The 25,177-nt window shown below is 41.9% G+C and overlaps 1 protein-coding gene, 1 long non-coding RNA gene and 1 other non-coding gene across 3 annotated transcripts; 2 read left to right on the forward strand and 1 right to left on the reverse strand.

Annotated features, from left to right (window-relative positions):
- Nucleotides 1–641: 641 nt before the first annotated feature.
- On the reverse strand, nucleotides 642–20,804 carry LOC132603505 (uncharacterized). The gene is made up of 3 exons (XR_009568357.1): nucleotides 20,581–20,804; nucleotides 20,396–20,474; nucleotides 642–1,304 (listed from the first exon to the last, which is right to left on the reverse strand). It is a non-coding gene; the product is annotated as an uncharacterized LOC132603505 (long non-coding RNA).
- A 212-nt stretch (nucleotides 20,805–21,016) lies between these two features.
- Nucleotides 21,017–24,421, forward strand: LOC132603504 (small ribosomal subunit protein eS19x). Its single transcript, XM_060316605.1, has 4 exons — nucleotides 21,017–21,217; nucleotides 23,073–23,163; nucleotides 23,250–23,433; nucleotides 24,177–24,421. The coding sequence occupies exons 1-4, from the start codon at nucleotides 21,128–21,130 to the stop codon at nucleotides 24,247–24,249; spliced, it is 438 nt and encodes a 145-aa protein (XP_060172588.1). The 5' UTR covers nucleotides 21,017–21,127; the 3' UTR covers nucleotides 24,250–24,421.
- On the forward strand, nucleotides 21,959–22,108 carry LOC132604829 (small nucleolar RNA snoR2/U65). Its single transcript, XR_009568923.1, has one exon. It is a non-coding gene; the product is annotated as a small nucleolar RNA snoR2/U65 (small nucleolar RNA).
- Nucleotides 24,422–25,177: the final 756 nt, after the last annotated feature.

Raw genomic sequence — 25,177 nt, forward strand, 5'->3', positions numbered from 1 at the left:
AATGAGGAATTCAAAGGGATAATTGTTGCTCCCAAATGCACACGCAAGTATACGCGGTCGTATAAGTAATATAGAATTTTTAAGTCCAGATATCATACCCACAGGGACTTATGATTAACTATTTATTAAATTAAATGATCCTAATTTTCCATACAAGAAATAAAATCCCAAGATTATATTTATAAACTAACTAAAAATAAAAGAAAATAAATATTGAACTTCAACCAAGAAAGAGAGGTTTTTTATCAGAGAAGAGATAGATCTAGGGCTATGACCACTAACAATCCAGTTGAGTCTTCAAATATTTGTTTTACCTATGGGTTACTAGTTGACGGGTTGATTTTAAGTTTATAATGTTCTCTCAAACTACTCACAAGCCTGTAGATGCTACTATAACGCCTATATCTCTATGGTCGCCAGAGGTAACAAGAACGCATTTACTTCTCTGTATCCAACTAAGTAGGGCTAAAGGGTATATCTCTATCCTCAGTAGCGAAATGGTAAATTGAACAAACTCTATTTATTCTTATTACGTACGTGAATTCCCTCTCTCAAGTCCAATTCACGCACCACAGATAGTGTTCAATTAGTGATCAAGTAACTAAACAATTAAGCACAAGAATAAATAAGCAACCCAAAAATATGAAAATTTAATAGATAGAAACAATAATCAAAAGTCAACTTTCATGTTTGAGCCAAAATCCTAGAACTAAAGAGTTTAGCTCCACATAGACAGGGAGGAAAAACAACAAAACATCCGAATAAAAACGTCAAAATAAGTATTACAGAGAAGAGAAGATAAAACCCTGTAACTACGGCCTCCACGGCGGCTCCAAGATCTCTCTAGATCAAAAGTTTTGTAAAAACCATATAAAATATACATTTATAAGGTACTAAAAAGCCTGCGCTTTTAAAAAATCAAATTCAAATCGGAGGAGGAAAAACAGTCGAAAATAAGCCCGGCGCAGGCGTCGCCCCAAGACAAATTTCCAGTGCTTCAATTTTATTGCTGCCATGTATGTTTCCTGCCTTGCTGCTTCCTTTTGCTTGTGTTATTCGCTGCCACGTAATAAAACTTCAATTCTTCACATTCAATTGTCATTTTTCACACTTTCATTTAATTATCATGTCATCATTAACTAATCATGAGCCAATTTGTTTCTTTTGTTGGTCCTACGTGGAGAAATACATTGTAAGATCTCCCATTTTTTTATTCCTTTCGTGTGCTTCTCAATTCTTTTATTTCTCTTCCGCTTTAATTCAACTTTTGCTCCAAATCTCTTTATCTCCACATCGATTTATTCCTACACAATAAACTTATAATATTAAGCACATCAATTATAATTAATACTCAAAAGACAACTAAAAGTACTATAATATGAGACAACAATGGCTAAATGTATGCATTTTTTGCCGAACATCAATACTAGAGAAGATAAATATTGCCAAAGCAACTTTGAAGGCTGTTCAGGCTAATATGGCAATCAATTATACAAATTCCTTAGCTGAACTGGAACAAACCACTTTGCAACGCTTAGAACAGTGGTCTCTTATTGAAGAACATGTCCTTTAGCAGAAGTCAAGAGCCACTTGGATAAAACTAGGAGATGCAAACCAATAAGCACTTTCCAACAGTTATCAAGGAAAAAAAGTAGAAGAAACAGATCACAATGCTAACTAGCCTGGATGGTAGAACATTGCATGAACCTGCTGCTATTCAAAAGGAAATTATTAGCTTTTATAAGTCCTTGATGGGCACTGCTGCTCATCAACTGGAGGCAGTAAACATTCTTACAATAAGGAAAGGGCCTGTCTTGAATCATCATCAGTAACTGGACTTATGTGCACCAGTTACTCCTCTTGAAATTTATGATGCTCTATGTGCTATTGGTGATGATAAAGCACAAGGGGTGGATGGATATAAAGCCTTGTTCTATAAAAAAGCTTGGCCAGTGATATAAACTGAGGTAACAAAAGTTATCCTTGATTTTTCCAGGACTGGCAAACTCCTGAAAGTTGTCAACTGTACAACAATCACTTTGCTACCAAAAGTTCCTAACCCAGCAAATATAAAGAATACCAAACTATTGCTAGTTGAACTGTCCTGTAAAAGATCATAGCTAAAGTGCTAACTAACAGGCTACAGAGGCTCGATCAGGGTTCATCCCGGACAGGAAAATAGCAGACAGTGTTGTATTGGCTCATGAACTAGTGAAAGCTTATACTAGGAAACATATCTCTTTAAGGTACATGATCAAAGTTGACCTTCAAAAGGCTTATGATTTTGTAGAGCGGCCTTATCTTCAACAGGTTATGGAAGGGCTGGGTTTCCATGGAAATTTTTGCACTGGTTCTTTGGATGTGTTTCCTCAGTCAACTATTCCATCTGCATCAATAGTGAACCATCCCACCATTTGATGCAGCTAAAGGATTGAAACAAGGTAATCTAGTTTCACCTTATTTATTTGCAATAGCAATAGAATATTTAAGCAGGTGTCTCAATGAGTTGAAGGAAGATAAGACTTTCAAGTTTCATCCTAGATGTGCAAAGCTAGGAATCACCCACCTTTGTTTTGCAGATGATTTACTCTTATTCGCAAAAGGTGACTTCTCTTCCATTGTTGTAACGACCCGTTTGGTTGTTATAGTCTTTTCAGCATTTTCGCTCATTCCCGAGCACTGATTAGCTCACTTTTGACCCGAGGGGACCCGTTGACTTTCCCGAGGTGTCTAGGTCGGATTCAGGCAACTTCTTGTGGAATATAGGCTTTAAGTCAAAAAGAGTTGACCTAAAGTTGACTTTTGGGTAAACGGACCTTTTTCGAAATTTCATCGATTTCGAGAGGTCTGGATGGTTGTTTATAACTTGTGTGTATATCTGGTTCGGTTCCCAATGTACTCGGATGCATTTTGGGACTTGGGTTGGGAAATTGGAAATGAGGTATCGGGGGTTGACTCGATCAACGAGATCTCCATTGGAAATTCTGAGGTCACGAGTCCGTTCGTAGTGTATTTTTATGTGGATATGTGCATGTGGTTTGTGATCAGATGGCCTCGGGAGTGGTTTGGAATTTCGGTTAAGACTTAGGAAAATTGGGGGATTCTAGTACCTGATGTCCGCATTGGCGACACCAGTGTCGTCCCAGCGGTACCGCTGATACGGCTGGTTGACCGTTGGGGCGGCCAAGGGTGATTTGGCCTAGACCGCCACGGCGGTCTGTTGGGCGTTGTTGCGGCCCCGTTACCGTCGTGACGGTAATGGGCCTGTTATTTCTTTAAGTGTGTTTTAAATAAGCCTTTAGTCCCTCATTTAATACCATTACGAAAATAGAACTCTTGGGATCTGTTCTTAGAGATTTTTAGTGAAGATTCTTGGTGGTAAGTTCCCCTAATCCTTTTACTATTTCATTAATCCTAATCATCTTAGAATTCCTGTTCCCTTACCAATTCCTTAGTTATGGAAGATTAAAAGTGGGTTTTGATGAAAGTTCTATCTAGGCTTATTATTGGTGAAATTAATGCGATTTGTGCTAGATTATGATGAATCTAAGGTTATTAATCATCTATCTTCCATTATTAGAGTTGAATTCTCGAATCAAAGAGTTAGGGTTTATATCCAAAATTGGAGGTTTTGCTTCAAATTTGAAATTGGGTAAATCTATGAGTTAAATTAGCAATTAGTTATTGGGTTATAATTACCTAGTTCTTAATTTGATATTTCACTCTCGAATTCCTGTTTTGACCTTGCAGGCCCCATTTCCCCAAATTCTAGGGTTGGATTTAACCTAAATTGAATGATAGCAGTATTAGTATCATTCTTCATGAATTCTAATCTAGATTTCAAATATGCCTAGACTTCTTTTACTATTGAGGCTCAACGGAAAGGAAAGGCAAAGGAGTGAGTTGTCGGTGTTTGTTGTTCGACCATCTAGGTAGGTTATGGTTTACCCTTGGTGAGACTTCGTATAGTAAATCATATATTTAGATTATATCGTCGCAGAAAGCATGTAAACCTTCGGGTATGAAGTTGGGTTGGATATTGTCTTAGGTTGGGCCCTATTGCGTGATTGGGGTTAGCCACCCCATTGTGTTATGACTTGATTGTTTATTGTGTTGGCTTGATGCCACGTGATGTTAGTAGTTATTAGAACCTGTTGTTTCATCTTGATTGTGATATTGTTGGCGTACCCCTTTGTTGGTACATGTGATATTGAGCATGATTATTGATATTGATACATGCATTGCACGCTCTCTTATTCTTCATGATGTACTGTTGAGACACTGTTGGTACTTGATGAAACACTGTGATGAGCTAGGCTCGATTTTAAAATGAGAGTGACGTGAGTGTCCGATATCTGATGTTAGTTCCGGAATCATGGATTTAGTGAGTGTATGGACTTCGCGGGTCCCCCAGGGTGGTGCCGGTGAGAACCCCTCGTGGGCAAAGATCTGGGTTCTCGTCTGTCTGTTAGGAAAAGATCCGGGACGAGTGGCACTTAGACTTCGCGAGTCACTTTGGGTTGTGCTATCGAGATGTCCATATTTCCGTCCGGAGTACATGTGTACACAGCAGTTGCATGACATTACATTGCATCCATACATTATTGCATTGCATTGCATCACGACTTACTTTGAGATGATTTGGTATTGTACTTGTGATGTTGGATTCGGACTTGATATATTGAGACTTGGCACATTTGGGATTAGATACTCTACTTAGGTGATGACGTGTACTTGGATTTGATTATGTTTGATTTATGCTTGTTGGTTTTCTGCCTATCTTGCCTTATTGTCTGAATTGTGTTAGCTATGCTTAGTCGGCCAATGATACCTACCAGTACCGTTGTATTGTACTGACCTGCACTTGCTGCATTCCTTTATGTAAGTAGAGTATCAGGTTGGGTCTGCTTCCATCTCACGTGGCTGATCATCGTCATCAGTATTGCTGCGAGTTTCCGGGGTGAGCACAAGCGTCCGCCGCCTTGAAGACTCTTCCTATTTTATGTCTTATTATTTCTATTCATAGACAGACATTTTTATGTATTATTACTCCAGACTTGTATTTATTCCTTTAAATGCTCTTGTATGACTTAGACTAGACCCTGGGGGGTACTTTTCTTATTCTGCACTACTTCTATTATATAATATTGTGAGACTTACGTTTTTATTCTTTTCTGCTTGACCGATTACTTATTCATGTCTTTATTTATCGTTATGATTGAGGGTTTGCTTACGGAGGTGGGGAAGGTAAGTGCCCGCACGACTTATGTCAAAATGGGTCCTGACAATTGTTAAACTGCATGGCAAGTTCCTTAGATTCTCAGCGGCTTCTGGTTTGCAACCTAACTTAGCAAAAAGTTCAGTTTATATAGGTGGGGGTTCAGTCAACTGAAGCTCAAAGAATCATCGGTTACCTAGTATATGGACAAGGGGATCTCCCATTCAAGTATTTAGGAGTCCCTCTCACTACCAAGAAGTTGAATATATTGCAATGGCAACCATTGATTGAAAAGGTGGTGGCAAGAATTTCATCATGGACAACTAAATAACTATCTTATGCTAGTAGGATACAATTGGTTAAATCAGTCATCTTTGGGGTGCAATCATATTGGGCTCAGTTATTTATCCTACCTGCTAAAGTCATGAAGGCAATACATGTTTATTGTCGAAGTTTTATCTAGTCCGGGGTGAACACCATAACCAAGAAGGCATTAGTATCTTGGGACAAAATGTGTCTGCCTCACTTAGCAAGAGGTATGAATTTGATTAACTTGAAAGCATGGAACAAAGTTGCAATCATAAAGACATGTTGGGATTTGACAAATAAGCAAGATACATTGTGGATTAAATGGATCCATGTGTACTACATAAAGGGACAGAGGCTTGATATGCTCACTATTCCGCAGCAATCTAGCTGGATGGTTAGAAAGATTCTTGGGACTAAAGACTATCTACTTGGCAACAATGTTACTAACCAGAACACTAAGAGCAGTCTGATCAAGCACCTATTGATACAACCCAAGTGGCATCAAGGCCTTTCACAAGGAGCCAAGCCCGTGAGCTCCAAGCAATGCAAGGGTTATTCATGAAGAGAGACGTACCTGAGTACACTCTAGAGCCTTCCCGGGGATTCTAAGTGTTGATAATTGCACAGGAAGATGGATTGGGGAAGAATGTTGAAGATAGTTATTCTTGCAATGAGGCTATTACTTAAAGGCTAGTATTTTCAAGAATTTAATTCCAAGAAAGACATCCAAACAAGACCCTTACTTCATCAAGGGTAGAATTGTAATAGCATAGTTATCTTCCTTAGCTTTCTAGTATAAATAGCATGTTGAAACATTTCCTAGTTAGACTTTTTATGATTATTGATATTACAAATACTTTGAGTGTTGAGAGCTTGCTTAAGCATTTGATTGAGAACTTGTTGAGAGGATTGGTTGCTAGGCATTAGAGTCCCTTGAGGTCATCCTAGGAGATTAGGTGCTTAATAGTGTGTAGTTAGGAGGTCTTAGCTATTATAGAACCTTGGTTGCCTAATGGTGCCTATTTTTGTGTCAATCTATATATGTTTTCTTTTCCTTTGTCATTATATTGTTGTTTTCGTTTCCGTTCTTGCATCACCTGTATTTGCAATTGCTTGGAGATTTTCCTAAGGTCCCTTAGAGGTATCTAAGGTTTCAGAACTCAGCTAGGCTTAAAGATTTATTCATCATGTGGCTGCAGATTCAAAATAGGTTGCTTACTACTGACAGACTATTGAAATGGAACATTCTAGTTGATCCTGTCTATCAAATGTGTCACAATGGAATTGATACTAGAAATCATCTCTTTTTTTATTGCTGTTTTGCTCAAGCATTATGGAAAAAATTGATGACATGGCTGCAGCTCCAATGGCCAGTAAATCAAAACTGGGATTTGCAGTATCAGGCAGTACGAAAGTGCGGCAAAGGCAAGAGCATACAAGCACAACTAATTAGAATGGTCTATGCAGAATACATCCATGCTATTTGGAAAGAGAGAAACAATAGGATCTTTGAAAAAAGAGAAGCACTGGAGACCACGTTGCTAAAGAAATTGCATGCATCTGCACTATTAGAGCACCACCAGAGATAAAAATCAGGCTTATGCTATGCAAATTCTGATTCTTGAAATTTTCTGAGTTTGAAAGTGTCAGCAGACTATAGGTATTTATTACTCATGTACTGATTTTAGTGATAATATCTAATCTATGTAGTTTTACGTAGTAGGTGAGGGGTGATCCCAAAATATTGAGCAAGCTACGTGAAAGCTTTGCTTGTTTGTAATTATTCACTTGGTATTAATACAAGGTTATTAGTTACCAAAAAAAAAAAAAACTTTGTAGGCCCACAAAATTTAAAATATACACACCTCATATACTATTTTTAAAACTACATTGTTATTGAATAGTTAGAGCCCCATAGTTGCATATGTCAAAACCAAGATAAAGGCTCTAACTAAGATAACAAAAAAGAAAAGAAAAGAAGAAGAAAAATGGGAGAGATAGTAAATAACTTTAGGCCAAACTCATCGGCGACCCCATGTAGTCGTCCACTTCTTTCACTTGAACACCTCAAGTGCCCTTTTTTCCATTTAGACATCTGAGGTAGGGTTAGAATGTGTCATTTAGACACTTTTTTGACAATCAACTAATATTAAAAAGTGAGTGTAATACACTTGCTGGTGACGTGACATGATGACCAATTAAAAGATGACATGTGACATTTGAGTGTAAAATAATAATTTTAAAATATAATATAAAAAAAAGACAAAATTATTTTTCAGCAAAAAAATAAATGAAAAAACTTATTTTTGAAACCCCACCCGCCCCACCCTTCCTTCCCCTCATCCCAAAACCCCCCAGAACTTCCACCCCGCCGGCGTCATCCCCGCCCCCAGATTTTCGGAATTTCACAAAAAATATTATCTTCTCTCTATTTTCTCTCCATTATTATCACGATTAAGTAATTATTGTCGTAAAAATTTGGAAATATAAACCACACCAAAGAAGAATGCAGCCTCATTATTGTGTCGTAAAAGCAATTAAAATTCGAAAAACAAGGAGTTTTAGTTTGTGTTTGTTTAGTAATGAGAGGCTCAGATATGCAAAGAGATCGATGCAAAAGAGAGGTGACCCGCCATGGCTGCAAAGGTAATTTGCCAAGCCAAGATACAGGTCGGGTAGTCTCTATGCCCGACCCGATTAGCCCATAATTAAATCATCATTATCATTACTGCCTTTATAATAGATCAAAAAAGGTGAAAATCAAGAAACAGACAGAGAAACAAAACTATGGATGTATAGATCATGTAATTTCTAAGAATAAGTGTAGAAGAAGTGAATGGAAAAAAATAAAGATGAAGAAGAAGGAAATAAAAAAAAATCTGTTTTTTTAGACTATTCACGCGCTTGTTTTGGTGTGTAAACCACACAAGTTGCCAAGTCAGCAAAAAGTGTCTAAATGACACAGTCTAACCCTACCTCAGATGTCTAAATGGAACAAAGGGCACTTGAGGTGTTCAAGTGAAAGAAGTGGACGACCACAGGGGGTCGCCGATGGGTTTGGCCATAATTTTAAAAGTAATATTTGAACCTCAAAAAGATTAAGATTTAATTACTGAAAAAATAATTTCCACCATATATGGAGAACCAAACTTCATTTTCTAGCTATGTCAATTCATACATCTCTTGAACAAAAAAGAAGAAGGTAAATTAGATAGAGAAAAAGGGACAGAGAATTGCAGAACAAACACAACATCATAACACTTTTACTGAATTAGTCTAGGATTTACTAGCACAAAATAAAAATAAAAAATAAATTTCAACTGTTTCTTGTTCTTTTTCATCCCTACAATTTAGCCACAGCCTATTATCCAAACCACTCATTGAACTATTTTCCATGACGAAAGAGATGAGGTTTGAGTGAACTTGTAGGTGTCATAAATTTAAGTAATAACATGATAGGTTAAAAGCAAATTTGTATACGGTAAAAACCGGGTATATGTTAAACTGGTGGGACTGAAGGCCGAGGGAAGAAAGGGGCAAGAACGTGCATGAAGGCTCCCATTCTGAACCGGGGAAACGCTTGGACCGGAGCAAAGGAAGGGCGTCATTTGGTCCGGTTCTTCCATGACCGGTTGTTCGAGGCCGTATGTCCGTTTGGTTGTGGCCGGTGGTCCGGGAGATCCGTTGTGCGGTTGCCACGCGTCGATGACGTCCTGCAGTGTTCAACTGCCAATCGTACGGGTGTCAGACCGTACAGTCTACCTAATCCAACCTAATCCAACTCAGAACCTTTTCTTTATTCTATTATTTTTTATGTTGTATGAAGCCCATGGGGCAACACTATAAATAGGGGGCATTGTCCTCCTTTTAGAGGGTTGGCTTTTTCATATGAAGAACACTTTGTAATAGCAATATATATACAGAATCTCCCTCTCAATATCTGATTTTCGGTCAGCATTTGTGGTGTTCATCTCTTACATTGCTTCAATTAAGTAACACTCATATATTAGAAAACATACAAGTATATAGTAAACCACCGATTGTTGGCTTCTTCTTCATATTATATTCATATATTTCTTTTCTCCAACGAGTAAACTCAAGATATAACCACATATCCTATACCTCACCAGCAAATTTAATTGATTATCTAAATTCGGGGTAAACAGTTTGGCGCCCACCGTGGGGCTAGGATAATAGTGGTCTTTTATCTTGATCTCTACCTTACCCATCTAAATAAAAAACACCTTTTGTTCGTGTCTGAAGAAACGGACTAGATGGCTGACAGTGGGCAATCTGGTCACGTCAACAACAACGAAATCATGGCCGAAAATGAAGGAAGCGGTCCACGATGACCACCAAACCCCGCTGCTCCTAACTCCGTTAATTCGAGGTGGGGCCTCAACCGTCAAAACACCGTGGACCAGGAGAATGCCACCTTACCGACCACTGATCCTCTAAGTACCCACAATTCTGTTACTTTGTCCCGGGCACAGGACCGGAAAGAACCGGGTACACCTAATGATAATATTGACTTACGTTTAATTTTTGAAATGTTGCAGGAGCAGAGAGCGGCGATTGCCGAATAGGGAATCGCAATAGCCCGGTTGCAAAACGGAGAGGATACAACGGCCCCGAAAAAAACGAGCGGTGTTGTTGAACCCAGAAGGGAGGAGGCATGCGTTATCGGGAGCAATGGATCCGGAGCTGGCTCTTCCACCGAGGTTCTGAAAATGCTCGAGACTTTGGCAAAGCGGGTAGACTCGATCGAAAAGAGGGTCGAAACATACAACTCTTGGGTGGATCAAATACCGGGGGCTCCGCCTTTACTGAAGGGGCCGGATTCGAAGAGGTACATCCAAAGGCCTTTTCCTCTGAGTGCAGCCCCGAAATTAATCCCGAAGAGGTTTAAAATGCCGGATATCCATAAATATGACGGCACAACGGACCCGCACGAACACGTGACCTCATACACATGCGCCATAAAAGGCAATGATATGGAGGAGGACGAAATTGAATCGGTATTGCTGAAAAAGTTCGGGAAAACCTTGTCAAAAGGAGCATTGACATGGTACAACCATCTGCCCGAACATTCGATCACTTCTTTCGAAATGCTCGCCGATGCCTTCATCAAAGTTCACGCCGGTACCAAAAAGGTGCAGGCCCGTAAGGCCGATATTTTCCGTATAACCCAAAGAGACGATGAGTTACTGCGTGAATTCGTCAACCGATTCCAAAGGGAATGGATGGAACTCCCCTCGGTTCCAGAAGAATGGGCCGCACAAGCTTTCACAAAGGGGCTCAATGTTCAGAGTTCAACAGCTTCGTTCAAATTAAAAGAAAGCTTGCTAGAATACGAGGCTGTGACATGGGATGATGTCCATAATCGATACGAGTCGAAGATTCGGGTGGAGGACGATCAATTCGAGCTCCCCCCGGGGCCAATAAATGCGAATAAAAGTTTTGAGAGACCAAGGAAGGGTTACGAAACAAAGGCCGAATCGTCGAAGGAAAGGTATCGACCATACTCCCATTCGGAGAAGCAAAGTTTTAGGTTGGAAAAATCAAGAGTGAGCCCAATCCGTTTCTCCGGTCGGGGTAGTAAACGGGTCGAGCGCCCATCGAACAGCCGGGGTCTCTCATTCAGGAGCGATGCCGGAAGCTCTGCCGGCAACAAGGACTCACCAAAGATATCGGAGTATAACTTCAACGTCAGTACCTCGGGTCTCATCTCGGCCATCGGTCGTGTCCCGGATGTAAGATGGCCGAGACCTCTAAGGTCAGATCCGAGCCAACGGGACCCGAGCATGGTGTGTGAATACCATGGAACCCATGGTCACAGAACCGAGGATTGTCGCCAGTTGAGAGAGGAGGTAGCCCGGTTGCTGAAGAATGGTCATCTCCGAGAACTGCTGAGTGAACGAGCCAAAAGTCACTACAAGGAAAGGGAAGCTCATCGAAAGGCCGAGCCCGTAGAACCCCAGCATATAATCAACATGATAGTTGGGGGTATCGATGCCCCTCGGGGGCTGGTGATGAAACGGGCCAAGGTTTCTGTTGTTCGCGAAAAGTGCAGCCGGGATCATTTACCCGATGGTTCTATCTCTTTCAGCAACGAGGACGCAGAGGGTATCATTCAACCGCACAATGATGCATTGGTAATTTCTGTACTTATCTTTAAAACTAAGGTTAAACGTATTTTGATTGACCTAGGTAGCTCGGCCAACATCATCCGGTGGAGAGTGGTCGAACAGCTAGGGCTGATCGATCAGATCGTACCGGTAGCCCGGGTACTCAGTGGGTTTAACATGGCGAGCGAAACCACAAAAGGGGAGATCTCATTGCCTGTAAACATCGATGACATTATCCAGCAAATGGTGTTCTATGTAATTGAAGGGGACATGAAGTATAGTGCATTGCTGGGTAGACCCTGGATACATAGCATGAGGGTCGTGCCCTCAACACTGCATCAGCTGCTGAAATTCCCCACCCCGGAAGGGATAAAAACCATCCGAGGTGAGCAACCCGCTGCAAGGGAGATGTTCGCAGTTGAGGAAGCAACACCTCGGCCCAAAGAATCGGTTCAGAAGGGAGAAGATCTAATCGGGGGAGAGGACACCAAATAGCAATCAAAGCACGTCGGGTCGGATCCGGGGTGTGAAGGGGATGATTTCGATGTACCCAGATCGTTTGTCATGCTGGATGACTCGGATGCAACCAAATCGACTGTAGAGGAGCTGGAGCAGATCATCTTGTTCGAGTACCTACCGGACAGAAAGGTATACCTGGGCACGGGGCTAACCCCGGAGCTCAAGAACGAGTTAATTAAATTTCTTCGAGCTAACGCAGATTGCTTCGCATGGTCCCATATAGATATGACAGGTATATCACCAGAAGTAGCAGCTCACAAGCTTAGCTTGGACGGGAAGTTTCCCCCGATGAAGCATAAGAGAAAGCCCATGGCGGAAGCAAAACACGCCTTCGTAAAAGACGAGGTAACAAAGCTCTTAAAAATAGGTTCTATCCGGGAGGTAAAGTACCCGGATTGGCTGGCTAATGTGGTAGTGGTGCCCAAGAAAGGTAATAAATTTCGAATGTGTGTTGATTACAAGGATTTAAATAAAGCATGCCCGAAGGATTCATTTCCGTTGCCTCACATCGACAGAATGATCGATGCTACGACCGAACATGAGATGTTAAGTTTTCTCGATGCTTACTCCGGGTATAACCAAATTCGGATGCACCCGGAGGATCAAGAGAAAACATCCTTCATTACCCAGTATGGGACTTACTGTTATAATGTCATGCCTTTTGGCCTAAAAAATGCCGGTGCAACGTACCAATAGAAGTTTATATTGACGACATGGTTGTCAAGTCCCTGGAAATAGAGGACCATTTAAAGCATTTGCAGGAAGATAACGGGTCTATTACAAATTTGCATTGGCACTGTAGAAATTAGCGGGTATGATATCGAGTACAAACCTCGAACGGCCATCAAGTCCCAGATCTTGGCCGACTTCGTGGCAGATTTCGCCCCGGCTATGGTCCCTGAGGTCGAGAAAGAACTTCTGCTGACCCCGGGAAAGGCCTCGAGTATTTGGTCTCTACATACGGACGGGGCCTCGAACCTCAAAGGTTCCGGGCTGGGAATCGTCCTTAGAACCCCGGCCGGGGATGCCGTTCGACAGTCCATTAGAACTGCTAAATTGACTAACAATGAAGCCGAGTATGAGGCTATGATTGCAGGTTTGGAACTGGCCCGAGGTATAGAGGCCGAAATAATCGAGGCAAAGTGCGATTCACTTTTGGTCGTAAACCAGGTGAACGGCGTCTTCGAGGTCAAGGATGAACGGATGCAAAGGTATCTTGAAAAAATCCAAGTGATACTACATCGATTTAAAGAATGGACCATACAACACATACCGAGGGAGTAGAACAGCGAAGCTGATGCATTAGCAAATTTGGGATCCTCGGTCGAAGGGGAGGAAATCAACCCCGGTACAACTGTGCACTTGTTAAACACGGCGATAGAAAACGGACACGCCGAAATAAACACAATGGGTTTAACTTGGGATTGGTGCAACAAGTACATCGACTACTTGCGTGATGGGAAGCTCCCGAATGACCCGAAAGAATCACGGTCATTAAGGACCAAAGCTGCGCGTTTTTGTTTGGTAGACGGCCAATTGTATCGACAGTTTTTCTTCGGACCCTTGGCTAAGTGTTTGGGTCCCGGAGAGACGGAGTATGTGATGAGAGAGGTGCACGAAGGAACCTGCGGCAATCACTCCGGCGCCGACGCTCTGGTTCGAAAGATTATCAGGGCCGGTTATTATTGGAACCAGATGGAGGAAGACTCAAAGAACTTTGTCCGTAAATGCGACGGGTGTCGAAGACATGCTCCGATGATTCATCAGCCCGGGGAGTTGTTGCATTTGGTGGTGTCACCCTGGCCTTTCATGAAGTGGGGAATGGACATCGTCGGTCCATTACCATGGGCACCAGGTAAAGCCCGTTTTATTTTGTTTATGACTGATTATTTCTCCAAATGGGTTAAAGCACAGGCCTTCGAAAAAATCAGAGAAAAGAAAGTCATTGACTTCATATGGGATCACATCATCTGTCGTTTCGGCATCCCCGCTGAGATAACTTGTGATAACGGGCCCCAGTTCGTGGGTGGCAAAGTCAACAAATTCCTCGAAGGGTTGAAGATCAAGAAAGTTGTATCAACTCCGTATCACCCGTGTGCGAACGGACAGGCGGAATCCACGAACAAGACAATAATCCAAAATCTGAGGAAAAGACTCGAAGCATCAAAGCATCATTGGAGAGAAATATTACCGGAGGTACTATGGGCTTACAGAACTACTTCGAAATCAAGCACGGGGGAAACTCCTTTCTCGTTGGTCTACGGGGCTGAAGCCCTTATCCCCGTGGAAGTCGGTAAACCGACCCTCCGGTTCCAGTATACAACCGAGGAGTCAAACGAGGAGGCCATAGCCGTCAGACTCGACCTCACGGATGAACTCCGCGAAAAGACGTTGGTCTGTATCGCAGCCCAGAAACAGAGGGTGGAGAGGTACTACAATCGGAGAGCCAATTTTAGTTATTTACAAGTTGGGGACTTGGTGCTTCGAAAAGTTACCTTGAACACCAAGAATCCCAACGAAGGAAAACTGGATCCGAACTGGGAAGGACCGTACAAGATAACCGAAGAAACGGGTAAAGGATCATACCAGCTGGAGTCCATGGACGGGCAACGGTTGCGCAATAATTGGAATGTGGCTCATCTGAAAAGATACTACTGCTAAGGTATGAACTCCCCATGTTTTCTATTTTGACCCTTCTTTTTTGCAGAAAGCCGAGTACCGGGCAAAGAAAAGAACCTAATTCTGAAAACACGTGTTGCACTCTTTTCCTTAGTGCGGTTTTGTCCCAAAATGGGTTTTTCGACAAGGTTTTTAATGAGGCAACAAGTACAACGTGTTCCTTGACAAAGATAAAGGACAAACGTTCCGATTCTCGGGGTCACACCCAACGAATGGGGACTTGATAGCACTCATCCGATCTTGCAGCTCGGCTAAGGGCTAGGGGACTATCACACCCACTCCGGAGTTTGTCTCGGTTAGTCGAAACCGGAGGCCGCCCTCAACAAACAAAACCGGACCTAAAAATGTTAGGTTCCGATGTAAGGACCAAACGATCAAAACGAATCGTGTCCACGCAATATTTGCTACGACAAAACAAAGAATTGGACCTTCTGCAGTAGGTTCCGATGTAAGGACCAAATGATCAGAATGAATCGTGTCCATTTAGTATTTGCTACGGCAAAGGCAGAAGGAAAAAGTTCGCTCTCATGTATATAAATACTTGCAATGCAAAAATCATCGAAAGTGGGATAATATTCTTGAAATGTCTTACCGGTAAAGCACTTTACCCCGGGGATTACTGCCGTATTTCGGCACTACTTCATTCATATACCCGATACCGGGCGCTACGGTCGAAATTCGACAAAGGCAACAAGGTCATAGCGAACCAAGCAAAATCTTTAACCCCACAAACGGGGACTGTACATTAAAATTTTGCTAAGGCTGGGATTCAGGTGTCCGAATAAAACCGGCCCAAGTATATTGCCGAAAAATACCGGCCCTAAAAGATATGCCTATCGTGATCCGGATACGTCCGGATCCACAAAGCATTCGATAAGTCTCACGGGCAATAAAATCCCCGAACAATGAAAAAATGACTACGAATCCGCTTGTCCGTAAAACGGACCAACGATTCAGGGAAAAATAATAGCGAACACTCAAACAAAGAAACAAGAAAGATGCATTTCCCATTTATACAAATTTATACAAGGAATGTTTTTACATCAAAACCAAAGTCCTACAAAGGCAAAAGATAAAAGGCTAAGCACAGGCCCTAATCTATCCGGAATGGCTGGAGCCAGAATGCTCGGACACTGTCGGCTCAGAGTCGTCGGAGTCAGAACCGAGGGCACCCTTTGCCTCTTCCTCGATTCTTTTAGCCTCGAGAATAAGGGTCGGCAGATCCGTAAAACCGTGCTCGGCTTGCTCAAGGGTGATCCTCCGAGATTTCCATTTTTCGTATTCAGTGGCAATGGTAGTATGAGCCTCGGCGGCCTCGACTCTCTTCAAAGCTTCGTCCAAATCGGCCTCGGCTTGGGCTAACTTCGCCGCTAGAGCATCCCGAGCCTCTCCAAGAACATTCTGCATTTGGATGGCCGATTGAAGCTCGGCCTGGAGAGTGTCATATGCATCGGCCGTCTCCTTAAGCTCGTTTTTTAGATCATCACACATCTGGGCCCTGCTCTCCGCCTTCTCCTAGAACACCCTTGCACGCTCTTGGTATCGGGCACGCTCAGATTCGAGCAGTCGATTCCTCTCGGCCAGGCTCGCAGCGTCCGATTTCACCAAATCCAGCTCCCCCGGAGTTGGGAGAAGGTGGTTTCGAGCTCACCGAGCCTCGAAGAAATTTGAGTGTTGTCTTGGCTAAGGCCGATCTTGTCAGCTTCGAGACTCCGATTGTATTCGGTCATCGCGGCCAGCTCACTCTTTAACTGACGGTTTTCGGCCTTCATTGCGTCAAGCTCGGGTCGGAGATTGGAAAGAGCGACTGCTCGGTTCAACTCCCCCTCCTTCTCCTGAAGAAGGTGCAGATATTTCTCCATTTCCCGGCCCTGGGCATCAGTTGGCCCCTAAGATCGTCCATCTCTTGCTGGGCGCGGATGAAGGCTTCGTTGACGAGCACCACACTCTGCAAATGAAGCAAGTTAAAAACTTGAACAAAACAAGGCTAAAATTCTCAGTGAAGTTATGCAAGGACGGCTAAAAAATCTTACCCGGTTGCCCGCATGCATACCCTCGTTAATGAGGCACTGCCAAGATACCCCGGTCATCTTCCGCTTGTCCGAATCCGAGACAAAAGGCCGCAGATAGCTCGCCACACCCACCGGGCGAGAAAGAAAGCTGCAGTCCTCGGGGACAGTGACCATAACCGATTTTGTTCTCCTCGGCTCCACGCTTAGGGCCGGAAAGATACTCACCAAGCTGTCCCTGGCCCCAGATTCGGAGGTCCGACTGGCCGACCTCGTGGCCCGAGGGATCGGGAGATGCCCGAATCCTGCAGCTTCGCCGGTAGCGGGAGGAGTGCCCAAGAACATAACCTCAAATTCGTCAGGCCTCGGAGCCGGAGTAGAGGAACTTGGAGCAGCCTCAGAATCTTCCGCAAAGGTCGGGGGCTCCGTAGTTGCAGCAGGCTCATGCTCGGGCGTCAGATGAACGTCAATGGGGACTTCGATCTCCGGGATCGGCTCAGTCCTTTGATCGGCTTCAGCAGCGGCCGCCTCCCCGGGCCTTCTTGTCCTTTGCAGGGGCGTTTCTTCGGAAGAAGTTTCACCTGAAATGTCGACGAAATCAATCGACCTTAGAGGAGCCGGAGAAAGAATTTCTTCCGCACCTGTGTGTGAAACCGGAACTAAAAGTCCTTCACCAGCAGAAAGAAGGGGTGGAACGGCGACAGCCTCCTCCGGGATCGGAGCCACGGGAGGATCGGCATCGACTCTCCGAATAATAATGTCGGGCTCTGTTTCATCCCGTAAGGTCCGAGTGACGCTCCTCACCCTCTTCTTCGACTTTTGCCCTTTGTCCGAGGGCCTTTTCCTCTTGGCAGTAGCAGCAGCAGCAAGGGTACGAGATGCACCCGCTGAGTCAAACTCGAGTGCCGACGTTGTAGGTTCGGCTGCCGACTCCGGCCTGGGATCCACCGAGCCTTTGGGTAAACCTGAAAGTCAAAGACGCAATGAATAAGGATAGTAGAAGGTGCAGTGAACACAGGAAGAAGCAAAATACTACTGTGGTTCTGGGCGACCCATCGGCCAAGTGACAGGTGGCCCAACGTCCGGTTATCGTGGACATGTTGGCTAAGAAGTGCAGTGACCCATTCGCTCAGGTTCCGGACGACCGGAGGAATATACCCATTGGCTGAAATGAATAAGAAAAACGGTGAGAAAGTGGGATCAAAATTTGACGAAACATACAGAAGCAATCACTTAAGGGTTCAGACTTACGCTTGTTATTCCACCTCTCCGGGAAGGGCATGTAACTGGCCGGAATGATGTCCTCGGTCCTCACCCGGACATATCGCTCCAACCAGCCACTGTCTCTGTCCTCGTCCATTTTCGAGAAAAATGGATTCCAGCTACGCTTGGCGAGTTTTATTATGCCACCCCGGAACAACCTCGGGGAGTATAAGCGTATCAAGTGGGCCAGCGTGAGCTCCTTTCCGGCATTGTTGGCCAACAGCCGGAGGCATGCTACGACCCTCCAAACGATTGGACCAATCTGTGCCAAGGTCACATCATAGGTCCGACACATGTCCAGGATGACCGGGTCAATCGGAGGGTCGAGCTTGAGGGTGAAAGGGTAAGTATACACATACAAAAAACCTTCCCGGTGGTCAGTGACTGACTCACTCGGCCCGGGGGCAAAAACCCGAACCGGACGGGTGTCCCACCCGCAGTCAGCCCGGACTATGTCGAGCTTCTCCTCAGTAATGGATGAGGGGTATCGCCTCACGTCGTACCCCCTATCGGACACCGAAGAAGGTTTTTCAACCTCGAGATCTTTGTTGAAGTTGGGTTTGGCCGGTATAATGTCCGAGGCTTTAGGCTCAAAGGAGCTCTTTGCTTTAGCCGGAGATGCAGGCTCGGTTCCTTGGGACGAAACCGAGGGAATGTCATGGGAAGTGGTCTCACACATTTTGAAAGTATGGAAAAAAAAAGTTGAGTGGATTCAGAAAGGGAGTTAAAAAAAGGGAATAAGGGAACAAACGATATATGAAGTATCAGAAGATGAGAAACAACAATAAACAATAACAGAATAGTGTAAGAGAGGGGCAAAGTTGCTTCCTTTCGCGTAGAGTAAACGATGAATCAACAACGAATTTGGAATAGAGGATGAACAACTGTGATGAAGATGAAGAAATGTAGCAAAGAGTGAAAATGAAAAAGGAATGGGTCGTAAGAGTGTTAGAATGAAGAGGTAAAAGGGCCTTATATAGGTAAGGGCTGTGACGGTTACGATTTTCCAGCCAACCGGGGAGCGCCACGTGCCCCATAATTAATGAGAAATGACTTGAAACGACGTGCGTGCAGCGGTTGTCAGAGCAGACCATCCGGGACGAGACACGTGGCCGATGGCAGAAGAACGTGGCGCAACTGTTCCCGCCAAAAACGAAAAGATAACGACGGACAAAGGGAGTCACCGGTTTAGTGATTCGTCCACTCCCCGTCACTCCAACAAATCTACGATCCAGGAAGTGTGGGGACTATCTGTATAAGGTAAAAACCGGGTATATGTTAAACTGGTGGGACCGAAGGCCGAGGGAAGAAAGGGGCAAGAACGTGCATGAAGGCTCCCATTCTGAACCGGGGAAACGCTTGGACCGGAGCAAAGGAAGGGCGTCATTTGGTCCGGTTCTTCCATGACCGGTTATTCGAGGCCGTATGTCCGTTTGGTCGTGGCCGGTGGTCCGGGAGATCCGTTGCGCGGTTGCCACGCGTCGATGACGTCCTGCAGTGTTCAACTGCCAATCGTACGGGTGTCAGACCGTACGGTCTACCTAATCCAACTCAGAACTTTTTCTTTATTCTATTATTTTTTATGTTGTATGAAGCCCATGGGGCAACACTATAAATAGGGGGCATTGTCCTCCTTTTAGAGGGTTGGCTTTTTCATATGAAGAACACTTTGTAATAGTAATATATATACAGAATCTCCCTCTCAATATCTGATTTTCGGTCAGCATTTGTGGTGTTCATCTCTTACATTGCTTCAATTAAGTAACACTCATATATTAGAAAACATACAAGTATATAGTAAACCACCGATTGTTGGCCGCTTCTTCATATTATATTCATATATTTCTTTTCTCCAACGAGTAAACTCAAGATATAACCACATATCCTATACCTCACCAGCAAATTTAATTGATTATCTAAATTCGGAGTAAACAAAATCATTATCAATACCTAATAAAGATGTTATTCCCGTCAAATATCTACTTAAAAGAATAAGAGATTTTAAACTATTCTTATTACGAAACAGAAAACGTAAGTACGTAGATTTGAAGCAACATACGAGAAAAATGCTATTCATCTAAAAAAAGAAATTTCAATAAAAGTCCAAATATAGATACTGAAAGTAGTGGTATATATGATATGTCATAAAACCTTACAATAATTCTTAGTCCCGAAAGCTATAGTTCTAGTCATTCAGAAATTATTAACTTGATACAACAATACAAATAAAACAAATCATAAAAAAATTAAATAAATATTCTAAATCATACCTTTTTTTTAGACAACTCAAACGTTGCATCATTCATCCACAACATTTTCCGAAAGAGTATATTTACCAATCGAAATTAGCTGAACATGATTCATGAAATTGAATACAAAGCTGAATGAATTAGTAAGTGTCATTTTAAAGGGTATGTATCCAAAGATAAATAATTTAAGAATTTAAAATACTCACATAATAGAAATTGTTGCAGTTGTTGGCGAAGAACCTGTGCAAATTTCCGGGGAGCAAAATCTAACTTTCCTTAAGATTTCTTTTGTAGGGAAATTTATTGACTTGAACTCATCCAAATGCAACTTGAAATGATACCCATTGGACTACTCCATCCAAATATATTTTCATTCTTCACGGAGGAAATGAAAGGTTGGAATAGTAAATATTAGGCCTTTTATTTTACAATATAGAATAGGAATGAATGGAAAGAGTAGTAATTGACATAATTGGAATAAAGAATATAATTATTGTGAACCGCGGGGCCAAACAGTAACTTCCCCTACAAATAATGTCGGATGGCAGACAGTGGACTTTCGTGGAATGAAGCCCAAATTCTGTGGGCTTATTATCTAGGCCCTTGAGAGTCCGGGGATCCCTTCAGCAAGTATAAACCCTAGCATCCCATTATTTCCTTGTTCTCTTACGAACGAACAAACACAACCCTCGGTGGAGAGAGAGAGAGAGAGAGAGAGAGAGATCTGCATCGGCAAGCTAAAGGGAAGGGAAGATGGAGGGAGGAATAGCAAGAACAGTGAAGGATGTTTCCCCACATGACTTTGTTAAGGCTTATGCCGCTCACCTCAAACGCTCCGGCAAGGTACCATCTATATGTATTTGCATCTATATGTTCTTCCATTTATGTGAACAGTGAGTAATACTGCTTCTTGTAACGTAAAATGCTCACTTAATGACTGCGTGAATATATTGAATTTGTGTATGAACAGCCACTTTGTGTGGCGCCTTGTTTGTTTTTACTTTTTAGCTTCGATTTTGTTGTACAATTTTCTGAACAAGTTTCTAACTACTATAGTTTTCATTTTTTGATACATCATTAAAAATTCCATCCATTTTAATTTATGTGACTTTTGGGAGTATATGGGTCAAACTTTATAACTTTGACCTTACATAAAAAGTACTACTTATATGTTATGATAATTTATAATTCAAACAATTTAGAAAAATGTAAGGAAAATCTGGTCAAAGATCCACCTTGTAGACTCCCCAAATAGTAATGGGTTCACATAAATTGAAATGAAGGGATATTTAAATAAGAAAGAACCAACTTACTTTTCTGTAGCTGTTTGTTTTCAGTCACAAATTCATGTTCTTGAATAGAACAGACTTTTTTAATCTGAACTTGCATTTGGTTTAGTGTTGTTTGTCATACATGGCTTGTTAATTTAGTATATGTTGTATAGGTAGTTACTGAAGACTGAGGTAGAAGGAACTTGTTCTTGGTGAATATAAAGTACATGTTGAGTTGACCATATTTAAATGGTTGGAGATGGGACACTTTCATTTATTTATTTAGGTATGTAAAAATACTGGGTTGATTTTAGGTCTGCCACGTCGACGGTAGCAAAATGAGTAATGACCGACAATGCTATGATTGGACCAATAACAAGTTTTTATTAACTTTTTGCATTTTGATAGGAATCTGTGGATGGATCAATATTCCACCACGGTGCCGTTTCGTACGATTACATTATTATCTCTTCAAAAACAAAAACTGGGTTGATTCCTTCTACAGAATCAAGTGCATGGAAATAATTTCAGTTTTGGCGTTGGTAAAGTTTGCTTGAGATTGAGGCATAGTAGTTGCATTAGTGAGACTTGATCCAAGTGTTTTGCTTACTTTGATCTCGTTGGATTCATCGAGATGCTTAAGTCTGCAGAGAGGGGATCCGTGGTAGGACACATTTATTTATTCATTATCTGTTCACAACATCCTCTAAGCTGCTAAAGTGATTATTCCTCTGGATGAGTTCATTGCGATGTTACAAAAGTGAAATGAATCTGCATATCGAGGGGTTATCGCTTCATAGATGAAGCCATGCGCTTTAGAGAAATGTGTGTTTAAAATAGTGACATGCAAAGTGATCCAAACAAAAAGCAGTCCGTTCTTTGAATCTCAACTTTTAGGAGTTGGATTAGTATCATTATTTTCTTAAATTGGATTTGAAATTAGTTATTTTTATTGCACTTTTGCCGTTATATTACCAAATTCACACACACATATATTTGGTATTCCTGATTAAAATGTATATATGTTTGATTTTTTTCTGTAATTTGAGACTTCAAAAAAGCATGTGTTTTCCTTCTCACTTTCCGCTTCAAGCCCTAAGGACCTCATTGCATTTTTGTCCTTTTTTCTTTTAGAAACATTAGTTTTTTGTTTGGCTTGTTGCATTGAAGAGCAAAATTGGAATTATCCAACCAGAAGTTATTTGCTCTGTGAAGTTGACATTTTGCCTTATCATTAGTATGGAATCTGCTCTATGCCTCTCTGTTTCTCTACTAACTCGAGAGACCTAGCATAGGTTGTATAGTTTTCTTCCTTGTTAATTCCTGGCTTCCAGCCAATGTTACCGCTGAAATTTCATGGAAGTTTGAGTTAATATTGTGGTTATTTGTGCTTTTCTATTCTTGCTTATTACCTTTGGTTTGTCCAGATGGAGCTTCCTGAGTGGACTGACATTGTCAAGACTGGTAAGCTCAAGGAGCTTGCCCCATATGACCCTGATTGGTACTACATTAGAGCCGGTACGTTTCATCTCCATGATTAGACGAAGGAGCTTGTCTATGGTAATTGTCGTTCTTTCTAACTTCTCTTAATTGATGTATGGCAGCTTCTATGGCAAGGAAGATCTATTTGAGGGGTGGTATTGGTGTTGGTGGATTCCGAAGAATCTATGGTGGTAACCAGAGGAATGGCAGCCGTCCCCGTCATTTCTGCAAGAGCAGTGGTTCAGTTGCACGCCACATCCTTCAGCAATTGCAGACCATGAACATCATCGACTTTGAGCCTAAGGGGTAAGTAACCTTTGTCATGTAATTGCTGCAGAATTTGATGTGTCCCCTTATTTTGTAGTGGTTGTAGGATTGAAATTTATTGATTAGCCAGAAACCTGTTTGGTGTCTCAATTTGGCAAGTCATTTTAGGTGGTAAGGATAACAGTGATGGCTTTCTTTCTTGCTTTTTCTGATATTTATTGTCCCATATATCGAATATGATGCACTTGTTAATATACATATGTGTGTTTAATCACGTTATGGAGCCAGGAAAATTGTTGCTTTGTTCAGAAAAAGAAAATCATAAGGAGTCTGATTACTCTGCCGAGAATAAGAATGTCATTCAGGTGGTAATATTTGTGTTTAACTATTCTCAAAAAGTTGTTTGTGTTTATCGTTTTGTGGAGCAAGCAAAAACTCTCTCTTTATTCAGGAAAGAGGTGGTGAAAGACATGGCAAAGATTGACTATTCCTTTGAAAATAAGAATGTGATATTTGTGATTAATTGTACAAGGAAATGATAAGGGGCTGACTTTTCCATTGAAAATAGGAACATGGCTTAAATGAATCAAGATGAAGTGCTTTACCTTGTTCTGTGGGGGAGACATCCTAATTAGCAAATGCTCCCAACTCAAACTTACATCCTAATTGCTAGCGAATGCTCACAACTCAACTACATCAGCTTCTTTAAGAAATCAAATTTCTCATTCATTTGAGATGAAATTTTTACTTGTTATCATCTGTCTAATTTTTCTCTCTTATAGTGGAAGGAGGATCACATCCAATGGCCAGCGAGATCTTGACCAAGTAGCTGGAAGAATTGCTGTTGCTGTTTAAGAGAGATGAGTTCATGCAATCTTATGATATGAATACATAAGTTAGCTCAGACTTATTGTTTCAGTTTGGACCTATATAGATTTAGGGTATTGTTCAATCAATTTTGTGGATGTTGTGCCTTTTTCTGAACTTTGCGACTTTTCTCAGTATGTCAAGTTTTGTCCTTTCAGTAGCCTGAGGTGTATTGGGGCATATCTTCCATTCAATGCACCATCTACGTTCTACTCCATAATTACACCGAGTAGAATCAACGCTTTTACCTAATTCATAAAATTCGAAGTCTTGGTTAATGCAATTCTCGCATGCCCAATACGTTGCTTTTGCCTGATTCATAAAATTCAAAGTCTGTTTGTTGATGCAATTGTCTCATGGCCCTAAGGGACATGTAAGAGAAGTGTACAAACGCTGATTTTGGTCTAAGTGTGATTGCTGGAATTGTCTGTTAGGAATTTCATCATCAGTATTTAGTAGATTATAAACATTTCAAAATTTAGAGCAAATTTTTTGTTTGGTTTGGAACAGGGTTATCCTGGGAGTAGGAATAAGTTACCCACTCAATATGCAGTCGACAATACTAAAATTTGGCATATAATTTATGTAGTACTATTAGCTAATGTCAATAATAATTGTTCTAAAATTTAATAATCTTAGTAACCAAACGGTCCATGTGAGTAGGGTTCATTGTTTGTTTTAGATATTCACTTGTAACGTTACCGCTTTTCAACAGAGTACAGTGCCTTGAGCTAAATCTTCCTTGGGTATTACGGTCAAACCTCTCTATAACAACATGGTTGGGTTCGAAATTTTTCAGCTGTTATTGAGAATGACTGTTATACACCTATAACAACATTAACATTTAAATAATACTTCGCTGTTATAGGCAAAAAAGATGCATAAAATCAAATTTTCATTTTTAATTGTCAAATTT

Source organism: Lycium barbarum, chromosome 7 (assembly GCF_019175385.1).
Source record: "Lycium barbarum isolate Lr01 chromosome 7, ASM1917538v2, whole genome shotgun sequence".
Taxonomy (NCBI): Eukaryota; Viridiplantae; Streptophyta; class Magnoliopsida; order Solanales; family Solanaceae; genus Lycium; species Lycium barbarum.

Excerpts from the sequence above, each read along its gene's own strand:
- LOC132603504 (XM_060316605.1), top strand. The coding sequence starts at position 21,128 with ATGGAGGGAGGAATAGCAAGAACAGTGAAGGATGTTTCCCCACATGAC. Across the intron at positions 23,164-23,249 it reads TTGGTACTACATTAGAGCCG|CTTCTATGGCAAGGAAGATC; the intron begins GTACGTTTCATC and ends GATGTATGGCAG. Across the intron at positions 23,434-24,176 it reads ATCGACTTTGAGCCTAAGGG|TGGAAGGAGGATCACATCCA; the intron begins GTAAGTAACCTT and ends TCTCTCTTATAG.